This window comes from Urocitellus parryii, chromosome 5, assembly GCF_045843805.1.
Source record: "Urocitellus parryii isolate mUroPar1 chromosome 5, mUroPar1.hap1, whole genome shotgun sequence".
Classification (NCBI taxonomy): Eukaryota; Metazoa; Chordata; class Mammalia; order Rodentia; family Sciuridae; genus Urocitellus; species Urocitellus parryii.
In genome coordinates, this window is record NC_135535.1 from 183418852 (window position 1) to 183436457 (window position 17606).

At 39.9% G+C, this 17606-nt stretch overlaps 1 protein-coding gene across 1 annotated transcript in view; it reads left to right on the forward strand.

The window, feature by feature from the left end:
* Positions 1-2036: 2036 nt before the first annotated feature.
* The window catches only part of Entpd7 (ectonucleoside triphosphate diphosphohydrolase 7), a 45248-nt gene continuing 29678 nt past the window's right edge, over positions 2037-17606 (forward strand). The window contains exons 1-3 of the mRNA XM_026394814.2: positions 2037-2118; positions 2402-2496; positions 3639-3821. Of these exons, the coding sequence (XP_026250599.2) occupies positions 2489-2496; positions 3639-3821 (191 nt within the window). The 5' untranslated portion in view covers positions 2037-2118; positions 2402-2488. The remainder of the gene's footprint in view (positions 2119-2401; positions 2497-3638; positions 3822-17606) is intronic.

Below are 17606 nucleotides of genomic sequence, written 5' to 3' on the forward strand. Positions count from 1 at the left end.
GTTTGAAATATACATAGATTTAGAACTCTCAGAAGACAACTTCAAGAAGTTTTTTTTTAAAATTCCAAAATATTTGTTGAGTTCTTTCCATTTCTACCTTATTTTAATCATTGAGCAGGGCTCTCAAATAATAAAAATATCTGATATTTGTATAATTTTGTGGTCAATCCCAACTTGAAGTAGTGTGAGGATTTAGAGACAGAGAAAAAACAGAAATGAGAATAGAAGAAGAAGAAGTGACAAGTTAGCAAACCACTTATATTAAGACAGTAGTGGAGGGAAAAAGCAATAGTCACGAGAGACTGAATCTACAAACTAGAAAACTGGCAGATTATAAATAGCAACTAGAACCTGCCCCACACACTTGGCAGCAGAACCTGATCAATGACTGTCAGCTTCTCTATTTTTTTTTTTTTTTTGCCATTCTCACCTCTAACTTAGGACCAACTAGAGACAGCCAATTATGCTCCCCCAAACCAATCACAAAGATGCCTGCTCCTAGTTAGCTTTCAGCTTCCCCATACTAATGCTCCCAAGTCAGGTTATACATGAACACCTCCCTCCACCTGTCCTTCTCTATTAAGCTCCCTCACTTCCCTGATAGCCTTTGAGTCTCTGCCAAATGCAAGTGACAGTGACAGACTCCTGATTATGGCCAATTTTGAGTAAAATACCCTTTGTTCTCACTTGAGTGCTCTTCACCCCTCAAAACATTCATTTCTTCATTTATCATACATTAGTCCTGTTGTATATGCCAGATAGTGGCCAGCTTTGGGAATATGAAGAGGCAGACAGTCCTGCCCCTAAGGATATTCTGGCTAGCGGGACAAACAGACACATAGATATAATTGTAATTCAAAGTGGTAAGGGGAACCATAGGTATGTATAAAAGAAGTGTAGGTCAGGTAAGTCTTTTAGAAGATGACCCTTAAGACAAATGACAAGGGATAAGCTGAGTTGGTCTGGCTAACAGGCAGAGAAGGAGTGCGTGGAGAGAGTTATTGAAGGTAGGCGACGGGTTGCAGAAGATGCGATTGGGGCGGGTCATGGAAGGATGAAAACGTGACAGGTTGCGAAAATATTTTTTTAAAATTTTTTATTTTACATGACTTTATTTTATATTTAGAACCATTTTATGCTTTAGTTTTTTAAAAAAGACTCATTCTTGCTTTTAATATTTCTAAAAGCATTTTAACCAAAATCTTGATTTAGGAAGATTTAAGACATTGTGCATTACTTTAAATATTTTCATTCTTTCAATAACTACTAAAAATAAGTTCACAATTAGGGTTTCAAATGTCAGGTTGCGAAAATCTTAAATCTTTATGTTGTCCAAGCGACTCCCTCGGGGAAATAAGAGAGGACTGGGGAAAGCAAAGAAGACTAAAATCATTTAGATTCTTAAGCTCCAGGAGGGCAGAGACCCAAAAGCTCGTAATGGGTGGCACACGTATTGAAAGCATTTTGAATGGATGACCACAAGTACTTTAACGAAGACATCGTCTAGGATTTATGTTTTTCTCATGGGACAGGACATCACTTTTGGTGGGCTATAGGGAAGGTTTGGGAGAACTGCCATTCTGTCAGGGAAGGATGGTGGGCACGAAACCTCCAATGGGTTGTAGGCATGGGATGCACTTCTGTCGCGAACACCCTGAGACCCACCAACCCGAGCACTAGGTCCTAGGAACAGCTGCGGAGAGTGACCCGTAGTGAACTCGCGCCACCGTGAGGGCAGGCCACACAGCGTCTCCGGGCATCTTTCACCTGTGCGCCCATCGCCCGCCTTTCCAGGCGGAGACTCAACACGACGCCTTTCCGATTGGACGTGGCTGGAAATCCTGGGGCGGGCATTAAATGCTGTGCGCTCTTGGGGATTGGCCATTCTGGCGGATGGACGTGCTGCCGGCGCAGCGGGTTCGCCCTTCGCTCTGGCTGCGTAGGGGGCGGGCCCGTCTCCCGGGTCCCATGTCACTCATTGGCTCCGTGCGGTTTCCTTGGGGACGTGGCGCCGCCGCCGGCACGGGCCCTCCTTCCGGCTGGGCTGGAGGCTGTAGGAGCAGCTGTGGACACGGCAGATCCGAGCGGTGCAGAGGGACCGGCGGGCCGCTCGATCCCGTGAGTGGGAATGCGGGAGAGCTGCGGGACCGGGGGAGACGGGGAGAGGAAATGGGGACCCTCTCTACTTGGGGATTGCAGATTCCTCGAAGACGGAGCTGGCCCACGGGAACGCTCCACTTCCAGATCTACCCGGATAGGGGGTCCTCTGGGCCTGAGGAATGAGAGAGGACAGACACGGAGTGGGAGCCGGGGAATGGGTGGGAGATGTGGAATTCTCGTGAAGGTCTAGTCTCGTGGGCACTGCTGGAGGTAAGCCTGAAACCCAGCCAACTCTTTCCAGGCTGCAGACTTAGGAGATGCCTGGGACAAGGAATCCACCTTCTCAGGTCAAAAGAAAAAGGAGGTGACAGACCACTGAAGGGAACCCATGGCTAGGTAAGGCTGCACACTTTCTCCCTGATTGGGGACTTCAATGGAGGATGGCAGGAGGACCGTGGGGAGGGGATCCTGAGACAATTATCTATGAGGTCTGCCCTGAGGCTGCACCTGGACTTTGCTTCCTGTCCAGGAGTATGCAAAGATGGTCAAAGCTGTGTTTTTTTTTTTTTTTTTTTTTTTTTTTTTTTTGAAGGCAGGTGCAATAGAGAATTTTCATCCCGTGACCCTAGGATTGTAGAGGGAGTTTGTTCTCTCAGCTCTGAAAAGTGCTAGATTGTAATATTCTTTCAGATTTCCATCTGAGTGAAGCTAAATGTCCCTTGAGGAAGTTAAACTGGCATTATTTTTTGAATCACTTTAGAAAGTGAACTTCACAATTGAATACAGTTATCCATATATTATAATTCTCTGAAACTTTTTTTTTTAAAAAAAAGATAAATGTAGATCTACATAACCCAATATGGGACGGTTGCAAAAGAGAGTGAAGGAAAGAAGCAGAACCATTTTTGTGCTACCATTTTTGTAAGACCAAGGGAATGGGCACACACACACACACACACACAGATATTACCACATGTATTGCTATGTATTTATGCCTGTGTAGCCATAGACTATTCCTGGAAAGATACATTGAAAGTCGGTAGCAGTGGTTACCTCTTAGAGAGAGAGGTGGTAGGGTCAGATCAAAAGATTCACTTTTCACTAAATTTTGAACTGTTTTATTTATTTATTTACCACGTGAATATATAACTTATTAAAACATTTAAAAAGTAAGTTGAGTAATTTTTCTGACTATCCAGTTTCTTGTCAGCGTCTCTGGTGGTAATGTTGTAGTTGGTCTGATTCTCCAGTGTTATAAGTTCCTACAGGAGCTTGGTGATCTTTTCATTAATATGAGATTAATTCTTTGAATTGCACACAAAAGTACAGAGTTTGGAAAGAGAAGATGAGACTTTTCTGATTTGCATAGAAGCACCATGAACATATTGTTGCTTTTTTAAAATCTGAGATTAAAACAATAGACTTTTTCTTGGCATTTTTTTTTCTTTATTAGGAGGGCTTTTATCCAATTTAAAATCCACTTTAAGCACTCAATCTTGGAGACTTTTCAGGCTTAATTTATGTTTGTCTCATTTCAGGATCAGTTTTTCCTACCTCTGCCCAGCTTCCTGGTACTTCACTGTGCCCACAGTGAGCCCATTTCTCCGTCAGCGGGTAGCATTCCTGGGGCTCTTCTTCATATCCTGTCTCCTTTTACTTATGTTAATCATGGACTTTCGACATTGGGGTGCATCATTACCAAGAGATAGGCAGTATGAAAGGTGAGTCAGCTTTAGATCACTGAGCTGCTTTGGCACTGAAGTCATTGATATTTTGATAAGCTGTTTAACATACTACTACCTTTGGCCCTTTGGGGGGATATTGTACTTTTAATAGTAAAGATTGCATGTTATTATTTAAGAAAAATCTTAAGCTCCATTTTGTCTGTGTTCAGTTTTGATTCAGAAATGCTGATACTGCCTTTTAATCATGAAAGGCATCTTTCTGTTTTCTTGTTTTGGTGGGCTGACTTACTGGGTGCATAAATGTTTAGGATTTTTGTGCATCCTTGATGAATTGATCCCTGTACTGTTAAATGATTCTCTTTGTCCTTGATTATATTGTTTGCTCTGAAAGCTACTAATCTGGTATTATTACAACTGCTTCAGCTTTCTTTTGATTAATGTTAGCATGATTGATCTTTAGTTTGTGCTCTTAATTTTAGCCTATATTTGTCTTAGTATTTAAAGTGGGCTGCTCCTAGTTACTGTTTAGTTCAGCCTCACTTTTTATCCAGTCTGACAATCTCTGCTTTTTAAAAAAATATTTATTTTTTAGTTGTAGTTGGACATAGTACCTTTATTTTATTTATTTATTTTTATGTGATGCTGAGGATCGAACCCAGGGCCTCACATGTGCTAGGCAAGCGCTGTACCACTGAGCCACAACCCCAGCCCCAATCTCTGCTTTTTAATTGGGGTGTTTAGGCCACTTACACTTAATTATTAAATGAGTTTAATCTGTATTGCTGTTTGTTTTCTATTTGTCACATTTTTTTCATGTTTCCTCTTTTTTTTTTTCAATTTTATTTTTAGTTGTTGATAGACCTTTATTTTATTTATTTATATGTGGTGCTGAGTGCCGCAGTCTTGGCTGGGCACAAGATCACGAGCCACCACACACCTTTGTAGATTCAAACAGCAATTCTTTATTCCCGAACTCACACCGGCCTCTACACAAACACGTTCTGGGGAAATCCCAGTTCTGCCCGCCAATTCACGTCCCAAAATACTTTCTCAATTCCACGAGAACTCAACGGGAACTCAGTCAGCAGGAACGCCCTATACCCAACAGCAATAACCTTAAACCTGGAACTTCCCTAAACCCAGATTGTCTTAAACCGGGAAGCCTTAAACCCAAATTATCTTAAACCGGGATACTTCCTAAAACCTGCAGGATACACCTTAAACCTGGATCCACCCTGGTCCTTGAGCAGAGTCACCTTTCTCAAAGACACATGCAATGTCACAGCAAATTTCCATTTAACATGGGGTACTCTGGCAAGGAAATTTCGATGCGTCATTCCTACTTGGCAATGGCCCTCAGCAGCTGAGAACCGAACCCAGGGCCTCACACATGCCAGGCAAATGCTGTACCACTGAGCCCCAGCCCCAGCCCTTTCCTCTTTTCTTTTTTTAAAATTGAGTGTATATTTTTTTCTGATTACATTTTATCTCTTTTGTTTTCTTAAAAGATATAACTCTTTTTTAAAGTGATTGCTTTAGGTTTTATAGTATACATCTTGAACTTACCAGAGTCTATTAAAGTAATATCACACCTCTTCACAAATATTATAACAACCTAACAGTAGTATACTTTCATTCCTCCATTCCCCTGGGTCTCTGTGCTACAGCTGTCGTACATTGTATTTCTTACATATAACTTCCACATATGTTGTTATTATCTTTGCTTTAAACCGTCAATTATCTTTTAAAGAGATTTTTAAAAATAAGAAAAAAAAGACTTGAATATTTACCCATGTATTTACTATTTCTGGGTTCTTCATTTTTTTTTGTACAGATCTGTATTTCCATCTGGTGTCATTTCCCTTTTTTTCTAAAGACTTTTCTTTCAATTTTTAGCAGAGCAAGTCTGCAGGTGATGAATTTCTTCAATTTTTGTATGACAGAAGAAATCCTTATTTTGTTTTCCTTTTAAAAGAAATATTCATTGGTTGTAGAACTCTAGGTCAATTGGTTTTTTTCTTTGATTATTTTAAAGATGATGCTCTCTTGACTTTTGGCTGGCATTCTTCTTGTGGAGAAGTCTGCTGTCATTTTTACCTTTCATCTTTCTGTATATAATATGTTTTTTTCCTCTGACAGCATTTGATTTTCTTTCTTTTCCTTCCCTTTATTTCTTCCTTCTTTTCCATCTTTCTTTTGACTGGGGATTGAACCCAGGGGTGCTTTACCACTGAGCTACATCCCCAGTCCTTTTAATTTTTTTTATATTGAGACACTAAGTTGCTGAGACTGGCCTTGAGCTTGCTATCCTCCTGCTCCAGCCTCCTAAGTCACTGGGATACATGTGTACACCACTGTGCCCAGCCTTTTAAGATTTTCTTTTCTTTCTATAGGCACCAGAGATTAAACTCAAGGCACTTAACCACTGAACCATATCCCCAGCCCTTTTTTATTTTGAGACAGGATCTCGCTACATTGCTTAGTGCCCCACTAAGTTGCCGAGGCTCACCTAGAACTTGTGATCCTCTTGTCTCAGTTTCCCAAGCTGCTGGGATTACAGGTGTGCACCACTGTGACCGGCTAAGATTTTCTTTTTATCACTGGTTTTAAGCAATTTGATCATGATGTGCTTTGTTATAGTTTCCTAAATAATTTGTGATTCTTATTTGGGAGAAACATTTGCTGAGAACTTGCTGTGTGCATGGCGATACAAAGATAAAGTGTGGTCCTTGGATTTTTGGATCTACGGATTTGTAGTTTTTAATCAAATTTGGAAAAAGTTTGCCAGTTATTTCTAAATATATTTTTCTGTCCTCCCCAGTTCTCCTTTGGGGACTCCAGTTGCATATATATGGAGCCATGTAATATTTTCCGCAGCTCACTGATTATCTTTTTTCCCCCTAGTAGGTTTTTTTTCCCCTGTGTTTGATTTGGATATTTTATTGCTGTGTTTTGAAGTTCATTAGCACTTTCTTCTGTAGTGTCTAATCTACTGTTAATTCTACCTGGTGAAAACTGAATACCTTTTTTCATGGAAAACTCATCTGAGTTACTTGACATTCTTTCAGTGCCATACCAATTGCACAGAAGATCTGCATTGTTTTATAACAGTGATTTATTTGTTTATTTTTCTTTTTTTTTGTGGTTAGTTTCTGCAGAAGCTACAAAATTAAATGATGGCATGTTGTGTTCATCATCTTCAAAATGATTTTCTAATTTATTTTAGAATTTTCTTTTCCTTATTGCTCCTCAGATATGTATCAAGAGACTTCAGGCAGCAAGTAACAGCCAAAACTGACTTAAATAATAAAAAAGTTTATTGGCTTACAAAACCAGAAGTCCAGGGATAGAGGGACCACAAGTTCAACATTGGCTAGCAAGATGGGAATCTCTGTCTCCTCTCCATTTTCCACAAAGTCAGCTAGTTTAATGGTTGCAAAACAGCAGTCAGTAGCAAGCAAAGCAACATGCATCCTCACTCATGTCCTGTGAGCGAGAGGAATAGGTGCTCCATGGCCCTCTTCTGAGAATGAACTACCTTCCCATAAACCTCGAGCAACCCTTTCCTTGAATCTCTTTTGGTCAGAATTGAGACACATGCCTACTCTTCTTTTCGTTATTGGGTGAATCTGTCCTCAGTATGTGTTTTCTATTCATTCTTGTCATTAATTCATTAAATAAAACTTTATTGAGCAGCCACTGTGTGGAGGTGATAATAGACATGAGGACAGGGAGACTTTGGTACCTTTCCTCAAGAAGCTCATGTTTCCCACCTTTCCTTCTGTAGCAGCGCTATTCATTTGTATTGTCTGAATCTTCCTTTCCTGAAGAGGAAGCACTGTTTGGGTGACTATAGTACTCAACAGTTGGCTTTAAGAAACCTGTTAACATTGGAGACCTAAATCCATAAGTTTAGTTTCTTAAATGCTTATTGGGATTTTCTAGACAAACCTAAGTACATTTTCTCACAGGAAAACAACATGGTCTAATTATGGAATTCCATATAGATTAGTTTATATGGCCAGAGAGACAATTAGGGAGTGAGTAGTGAGCTGTATAAATGGAGATGTAGATCAGGCTGGGTCTCCTAAGCCATTTTAGGGGGTTAGATATCATCCTAAGGATAGAGGGGAGGCTCTAAAAGATTTTTGAGAGTATTTTGATCTGACTTGCTTTTTGAAGAAAGCTCACTTTGGTGGCATTGTGAAGAATGAATTGGAGGGGAATAAAAGATAAAGCAGAGAGACTAATTGGAATACTTCAATAGAGATGATGGTGTCCAGAACTTGGGTGGCAGAAACATAGATTGAGAGAAGTAAAAACATTTGAACCACAAGTGGGAGGAGGAGTGATTCAGTAGTTTGTTTTGTTTTGTTTTGTGTGTGTGGTACTGGGGACCAAACCCAGGGCCTTGTGCATTATAGGCTGACACTACACTGCTGAGCCATGCCACTGGACCCTGATCCGATAGTTATTATTTTCCACAGTATGCCAAGTGACCAGATTCAATAAATACTTATTAGGTTGAATTAACTGAAACAGCTGCAGAGCTGAGGAGCACACAGACTGCACATTGTAATGTCGTTATCCAAGTGTTAATATCCTGTAAGGCTCTTGCACAGTAGCCAGCAGCCACGTAGCCTAGGACTCGTTGTTATTTGCTGAGAGCCATTGCCAAGTAGGAATGACGCATCGAAATTTCCTTGCCAGTGTACCCCATGTTGCTTAGAGGAAGGACTTGTGGAAATGGACATTTGAAGTGACATTGCATGTATGTTTGAGAAAGGTGACCCTGCTCAAGGACCAGGGTGGATCCGGGTTTAAGAAGGATCCTACTGGATTAGGGCGGATCCAGGTTTAGGGTGTATCCTGCAGGTTTTAGGGAGTATCCTGCTCCTTGGGTTTAGGGCGTTCCAGGTTTAGGACAATCTGGGTTTAGGGAGGTTCCAGGTTTAAGGTTATTCCTGCTGGGAATAGGGCGTATCCTGCTGCCTGAGTTCCCGTTGAGTTCTTGTGGAATTCAGAAAGTATTTGGGATTCAAAGCCTGGTGGAGTACGTGAATTTGGCGGCAGAACTTGGATTTCCCCAGAACGTGTTTGTAGAGGGCTGGTGTGAGTTCGGGAATAAAGAATTGCTGTTTGAATCTACAAAGCTGTGAGTGGCTCATGATCTTGTGCCCAGCCAGACTGCAGCAGTTATTAATGAAAGGTTATGTACATATTGTCACAGATTACCATATCTCATTAAACTTCACTCATGAATCATGTAGGAGGTAAACATTTGCTGACAGCTTGATATGCATGAAATTGTTAGGCACTGGGGTACAAAGATGAATAAAACGTGGCTTCTGAACTCATAGTTCATGATCTAATTACAGAGACAGACTTGAAGGAATAATTATTTCCCAGTGAGATAATAGTTTATATGCAGCTGTGTAGAATCAGGAGCAAAGAATTAGAAACTGTGCATAGGTAGGAATCGGGAACAAAGTTAAGAATCAGAAATTTGTCAGAAGAGGCCCATGAGGAACCAAATTTGATATCACTAAGCTCATGTCCTAAAAGTGCATGTATTTTACTGATAAGATAGTCTATATTACATAAAACCTGCTTGCTTTTCTTGTACACACAGTTTTATTCATATGGTTCTCTCTTAATGTAACAGAATAATATCACATTGGAATATGCAGGTGAGGTGAGGTGTGTCAATAGCTGTAGGCACACTGATGGTAACAATTAGTAATATCTGATATCCTGAGGGTGAGGAAACCCAATTTCTACAGACAGTTTCTATAGTGGTAAGTAGTTCTATGTATTCAGTTAAACATAGTCTAATAATTTATGTTAATATTGATATTAAATAATTGATTTTTAATCTTTGCATATCTAAATCATTTGAGGACCATTACCAAATGAAAATAGTAGGGCATTTTGTTGAGGGAATTCTAATATGCAGCCTAGGTTGGGAACCATTTGCTGTAAGGAGGAGGTATTGTGGTGTAGGGGAAAGAAGATTGGTTTAGAGCTAATTAGCCCTAATCATTTGCTAGTCTGGTGACAGAGGCAGGCTCCTTACAAGTTCTGGAATCTCATTTTCTTTATGTATGAAGTTGGAGTAAAAATAGCTGCTTCGTACTCCTGTCATTTGTACTTTTAAAAGAGGATAACATCTAGGACTGTCTAGTGCATTGATTGACTAATTTATTTTTTGTGGCATCTGCTACTGCTTAAGCACTGGGAACACTAGCTTATGATCAAATGATCAAGCAGGTAACTAGGAATTAATGGAAATACCTATCACCTTAGTTCAACAGCTTAAAATATTTTTAAGGCAGGTGCTTATAGTTTTGATTTTTGTATTACTACAAATATAACCATATTTTTTTCCTGCTTAAACTGTTTTGAATTCACATAATTAAATTTTTTTTCAGTATTTTGTGGTGATGCACGGTATGTGCTATGCTTCCAGGAACATGCTTACAAATATCTTCACAGATGCAAGTTTGAAAACCTTAGATCATGAAAATGTGCCCAGAGGAATTTTGCATTCATTCTTCTGTGGTTTCGATAAATAAGGCATTTATTTAGTTAGATGTGATAGTTTCTCTTGCACATTGCATTTTTGTGTTTTAATATGTGTGAAAGAAGTTAATGTTTTAAGAATATTTTAATTTAATTATTTTTGTATTAAAATATTTTTATTTGAATTCTTTTCAGATATTGGTGAAATTTAGCAAATCTCTTCTCAGGTAATATGACTCATGACTTTAGAAGCCTGTGTGTTTTTTCCTTTAGTAGTTTCAAAATCATATATTGCCGCAAACTGCCCGGCCCCGGGCCGGCTGAGTCCCGTTCCTGCTGCCGAGCACTGCCTGCGGCACCCCTGCTGAGCGATCCCCTGCTGAGCTGTCAGTGCACACGGGCTTGCAATCTTGCAACCCGGTTGGGCACAAAAACACAAGCCAGTCAAACTGAGACAAAGTTTTATTTAGAGAGAGGCCGTGTGCGTCCCCTAACAGGTGGGTTCGCCACGTGTGTGTTCTACCTGAGCCGGGGGGGGGGGGGGGGGGGGGTGTTCCCCTTCCCCCGGAACACCCTCCTACCATCCTTTCCCAACCAATGGGAACTCTCCCATTACAAGAGTGACATGAGTAACCTGAGTCTTGAAATGGGCCCAGCTGAACAGCATGAGTCCAATTACCATATGAATGTGAATTGCTGGCTGGCAGTCAATAAAATCCAAAGGTGCCTGTATCAATATTTTTGCTGTGGCTCCTAACATCTGCCCCCTACTGTTTAAATAAACAACAGGCAAATGTGGCTAGGGACCGTGCCTGTTAGGTATGTCCAATTCACATATGGTTCTTACCCGTCATGGGAAAACTGACCTTATTGCGTCAGTCTCCTGGCTTAGGTTGATACCACTGTAACCGAATCATACCCGTCACTGACTACCGGTCCAGTATATAGCCATACCTGTGTAATAGGCCTATGCACCAGTGGGGGGGTGAGGTTCTTGCCTCACCTCTGTTGGCCCCCAAATTTAACCTTGGTGCCAGTGGGGGGGTGAGGTTCTTGCCTCACCTCTGTTGGCCCCCAAAATCAGACCATCACTAGCAGAAGGGAGAAAGACGCAGAATTGCTATGACACCAAGCCAATTGACGGCTCCTTTGGAAACACTGGTGACACATCGGCTAAGATATTTAGCACTACCAGTTCGCTGTATCAACAAATAGAACACAATGTATACAGGTGATACATAGTCCAGACAAGTTGTGTAAGCAGTTCAAAGTGGAGGAGTCTATCAATATGTCCATTTCCTCCCAAGGTAAATTAAGTCCTTGATTGAGCAGTTCAAATTGGAGGAGTCTATCAATATGTCCATTTCCTCCCAAAGTAAATTAAGTCCTTGATTGAGCAGTCTTATTGAGTTATTTTGATTGATGTATCAATTTATACAGTTTATAGTGATAGCTATCATAAAAGTTGTAGTTTGGTCTTAGTCTTCACCGGCACTGGGATGGAGATGGGAATTATGGCCATGTTGCTAAAGAGACATTATCCTGAACAGAATTATGAAATATAATGAAAAGGAAAGGTGAAAGTAAACAAACATATCTGTTAACCACCTTTAAAAACAAAATTTAATAACAGCTGTTTACCTAAAGTAAATTAAACCATATAAGTCACGTGACTAAATTTTTTTTTTTTTTTTGAATACTTGTATCTATATATACATGAGCGCTCCTTATAAATGAAATATGGACATACACACATACAGACATACAACACAAAACAGCATACATAACATAGAACATATAAGACAATAGTAAATAAAGGCCTTGTAGCTATAGCTAGGTGAAATCTCCATTGCAATGTTTAAAAACTTTACAGTTAAAAAAAAATAAATAAATAAAACACAGTCAAAAAAATAAAACTGATCAGAAAAACATTAACCTAGGTTTGTATGAGCTTAAAAAATAAGGTAAAATAAAATAAAATAAAATAGAACTTTATGATGTGGGAAAAATGCAAATAATAAAATAGATATTGAAAAAGGCACCGTGGTAAATCACTGTCGCAGATGCAAGAATAGCCAGGCTGGAACTCTGGATATCAGCTGTTATGGATTTGAGTCAAATCATCTTCTTTTTCTGTAGAAATTGTTTTAGTTAATCTCTCTGGAATCCAAATTGGTTGCTGTTCCTCCTGTGGAAAAACACAGACGGAGCCCCGACTCCAGACTATTACTGGGTCCGGACCTTTCCATTGTCCTGTTAGAATATCTTTCCAAAGTACCTTAGGCTTATGTACATTTTTCGGATACATATGTCTTTCCGCAGCATTAAGTCCTGATGAATCCAAATTTAGAAAGTTTAGAGTAAAAAGGGTTATTTTAAGTTTATCTTTGGGGGATATATACCCCTTACTAATTCCCTCCCTTTGCTTTAATAAGTACATTTTTATAGTTTGATGAGCTCTTTCAACTATGCCTTGTCCCTGTGGGTTGTATGGGATTCCTGTTATATGAGTAATGCCAAATGATGAGCAAAATTGTTTAAAAGACTTGGAGATGTAACCAGGACCGTTATCGGTTTTTAACTGTTTAGGAACACCCACAGTGGCAAAATTTTGTAAGCAATGAGCTATAACATCTTTAGTTTTTTCTCCGGGATGAAGGGAGCCCATCAAAAATCCAGAAGAAGTATCAACTGTAACATGTAAATATTTTAATTTTCCAAATTCTGGCAAGTGTGTGACGTCCATCTGCCAAATATGGTTAGGTATTAGTCCTCTAGGATTGACTCCAAGATTAACTTGTGGCAAAAATGTCACACAATTTTTACATTGTTTTATTATATGTCTGGCTTGTTCTTTAGTTATTTTAAAACGTTTTTGTAAAGTATTAGCATTGACATGGAACCTTTTATGAAAATTTATAGCTTCTTCTATTGTGGAGAAAATATGTATGTCATGTGTAGATTTATCTGCTAGTTCATTACCCAAACTAAGGGCTCCAGGCAATCCTGTATGTGCTCTGATATGTCCTATAAAGAATGGATCCTTTTTATCCCAGATTAGACTTTGTATAGCAGAGAACAAAGAGAAAACAGTAGAGGAAGGAGAAATCCTACCAGCATCTTCAAGAGATACGATAGCATTAACTACATACTGACTATCAGAAAATAAATTAAATGTAGAATCTTTGAACATCATAAAAGCTTGCAATACTGCATTGAGCTCTACCTTTTGAGCTGATTGTTTGGGTACTAAAAATGTAAAAGTTTGATCAGGAGTAACTACTGCTGCTGTACCATTATTTGACCCATCAGTGAATATATTTGGAGCATTTATGATAGGGGTTTTTCTTGTCATTTTTGGAAAAACTACAGGATGCTTAGACCAAAAGGACAACAAAGGATTAGATGGCAAGTGATTATCAAATGCAACACTAGATTTACACATGATTATTGCCCAAGTATTTAACTCATTAGCTAACTCATCAATTTGATCCATAGTATATGGAGTAATAATTTTATTGGGAGAAATCCCAAACACTCCTTTTGCTGCCTTTATTCCTTTGAGTATTAATTGCCCTACAGCCTCAGGATATCTAGTAAGAATAGTATTAGGAGAATAAGACAAATGTATCCATAATAATGGACCTTCTTGCCAAAATACCCCTGTAGGAATATTTTTTGTCGGTAGTACAATAAATAATAAAGGCAAACTTATATCAATTCTATCCAAATGCATATTTTCCATATATGTTTCAATGATTTTTAATGCCTTTCTAGCTTCAGGCGTTAACATGCGGGGTGAATTTGGATCTGATGGACCTTTTAAAATATCAAATAAAGGTCCTAATTCTCCTGTTGGTATGCCTAGATAAGGCCTTATCCAATTTATATCTCCCAATAACTTTTGAAAGTCATTAAGTGATTTGAGTTGATCTACTCGTATTTGAATTTTTGGTGGACGGACCATGGTTGAGGATAATAAAACTCCTAAATAATTAATTGGAAGATTTAATTGTACTTTATCTATTGCTATCTCTAGATTATAATTTTTTAATAAGTTTGTAAGCGTGGCATAACATTCTAGCAATGTGTTTTTATCTTTATGTGCCATTAACACATCATCCATATAGTGAAATATCTGTAGTTCAGGGTTTTGAATTCTAAGTGGCTGGATTGCTTTATCAACATAAATTTGGCACAAAGTTGGGCTGTTAGCCATCCCTTGAGGGAGTACTTTCCATTCATATCTCTGATCAGGACCTTCATGATTCAGTGCAGGGATAGTAAATGCAAAATGTGGACTATCCTCGGGGTGAATTGGAATTGAGAAGAAACAATCTTTAATATCTATAGCTAGAACATGCCACGTTTTTGGTAAAGCAGACAGTTGGGGAATCCCTGATTGAGCAGGTCCCATAATAACCATCTCATTATTAATGGCTCTTAAATCTTGTAATAATCTCCATTTACCAGATTTCTTTTTAATAACAAAAATGGGAGTATTATGGGGAGATATGGAAGGTTGTATATGTCCTTCCGCTAATTGCTGTTTGACCAGATCATGGGCTACTTGTATCTTTTCTTTAGTTAGGGGCCACTGAGGAACCCACACTGGTCTTTCTGATTTCCAAGTAATTTTGATTGTCTCAGTGGCCCTTTTTGAAAACCCAATCCATGTTTATCTATCTCTTGATCTACTTGAATTGGTGCTGTTATATCTTGTTCTTGATCTCTTAATCTCTTTTCTTTTCTAAAGCCTTGTTTTGCCCTAGTAGTGGGCGCGTTAGGATTGACGTTATTTGTTAATGTCAATCCTAATTGATCTAGGACGTCTCGTCCCCATAAATTTATGGGGAGATGGTCCAATACATAGGGCTGTATAGTTCCTTCACATCCTTCAGGATCCCTCCAATCTAATACCATTGCACTTCTATGGGGATTAGTTGCCACTCCTAGGCCTCTAAGCGTTTGGGTCGCTTGCTGTAATGGCCAATGCTTAGGCCATTCCTGGCGAGATATGATGCTGAGGTCAGCGCCTGTGTCCAGCAGTCCATTAAAATCATGCCCTTGAATATTTAATTTTAGCATAGGGCGAGAATCTAAATTTAAAGATAGCATAGCCCAATCTACACCTGTGGAGCCTAATCCCTTGGAACCTCTTTCTACATTACAACTGGAAAATTTATCATGTAGGCTTGGTATTATTAATAACTGTGCTATTCTATCTCCTGATGAAATTACTGATATACCTCTTGGAGAACTAGCTATGATTTTTATTTCACCCTCATAATCGGGATCAATTACCCCAGGACTTATCATAAGTCCTTTAAGTGTAGAAGAACTGCGTCCTAATAATAAGCCTACTGTTCCCTGGGGAAGAGGTCCTTTTACTCCTGTGGGAATGATTTGAACTCCCATCTCTGGAGTTAATACTGCTCTGGCAGAGGCACAGATGTCCAACCCTGCGCTCCCTCTAGTCTGTCTGATGAGGGATCTGATGGATAATGCGTCCTGGGCACCACCTTGATGGTACTGCTGGGTTCCTCCATTGCCCCGTATATTTGTGGTTTTGGGCCCCGGGGCATTGGGCCCTCCAATTCGTTTTTTGACAACGGGGCCTGATGCCTTTCTCCACGATATCGTGGGTAGACACTTGGTCTTTGTCCATTTTTTGATAACGGAATACCCTCTATGGTGGTTTGAGAATGGCATTCATTAGCCCAATGTCTCCCTCTATGGCATCGTGGGCAAATACCCGGGATTCTACTCTTTTGATACCTAGCTTTGTTAAACCCTCCTCCTATGGGGCAATTTCTTTTAAAATGCCCTTCTTGATTGCAATTATAGCATGTTTTTGGCTTGGTACTTAAAGCCTGTTTTACTTCAGCTGCCATGACTTGTCCTTGTTCATTAATGTCTCTACATAATTTAATATATGTGTTTAAATCTTCCTGTTTCCACGGTCTAATGACCTCTTTGCAGCAACGATTTGCTTGATCGTAAGCCAGCTGTTTTATAAATGGCATTGCCTGTTCTGTATTTTCAAATGTCTCAGAGGCTGCTTCAATAAGTCTAGCTACAAAGTCAGCGTAGGGCTCATTAACTCCTTGTATTATCTTAGATAGTTGACCTTGAAAATCCCCTTGTCCCTTTAAAGTTTTCCATGCCTTAATTGCATTTATAGCGACTTGAGCGTATACGCCAGGATCATATCTGAGCTGTTGCATCTGTTCTTGAAACTCCTCTTTTCCCAGTAACATTTTCAGGCCTCGTTCAGGGTAACCTGCTTCTGCATTTTGCCTAGCTGTCTCCTTGCAAAATTCCTCATTGGCAATTTTCCATAATAAATACTGTCCTCTATTTAGCACAGAATTACACACGTTAGCCCAATCTGCTGGTGTTAAGTTCCAGCCGGTAATAGATTCGACCATACTGACTGTGAAGGGAGCGGCCGGGCCGTAGGCTGCTACAGCTTCCTTTAATTGTTTTATTATTTTGAAATCTAAGGCACGGTAAACTCGTTCTTTTTCTTCTCCCTGCTCAATTACAGGGCATGCTAGTTTTTGGGGTCCCGCCTCAGGATTCCGTTCATCATCTATGGAGGCAGGTAAAGCTGTTGGTTGAATTATGCCCTCTGGTGGTGGAACAGAGTTAGTAGCAGCCTCCCTATCTGACGACCGTTTTTTCCCTGAGCTTGCCTTGTTCAAATTTTCTTCTATCTGACTAGCTTGAGAGACCTTTTGTTTTGCTTGACCTAATATGTTTTCTGCCATGGCTTGGACCTCTAACAATTTACTTAACAGTTTTTCGGTTTGTTTTTTACTAGATTCTAATCTACTATAAAGGTAACGTAACCCAATAAGATAGGATAGAAGAAAGCCAAAACAGAATGAAACAGAAACGGAGAGGAGGAAAATGATTATGTCAATTTTCTCTCTCTCAGGGCCGAATAACTTCAAACCTTGAGTCAGCCATTTATCCCAACTCGTCTGGAAAAATTGTAAGGCTAGAGAGCCTGAAATAAGAGCAGAATAAATCAAAACAGAAATACCCATTCTGTCGCCTTTCCTTAGGGGCGAGCGATATTACTCACCTTTAAGTTTTGGGCGTTCCCAGTACAGGGCCACCAAAATGCCGCAAACTGCCCGGCCCCGGGCCGGCTGAGTCCCGTTCCTGCTGCCGAGCACTGCCTGCGGCACCCCTGCTGAGCGATCCCCTGCTGAGCTGTCAGTGCACAGGGGCTTGCAATCTTGCAACCCGGTTGGGCACAAAAACACAAGCCAGTCAAACTGAGACAAA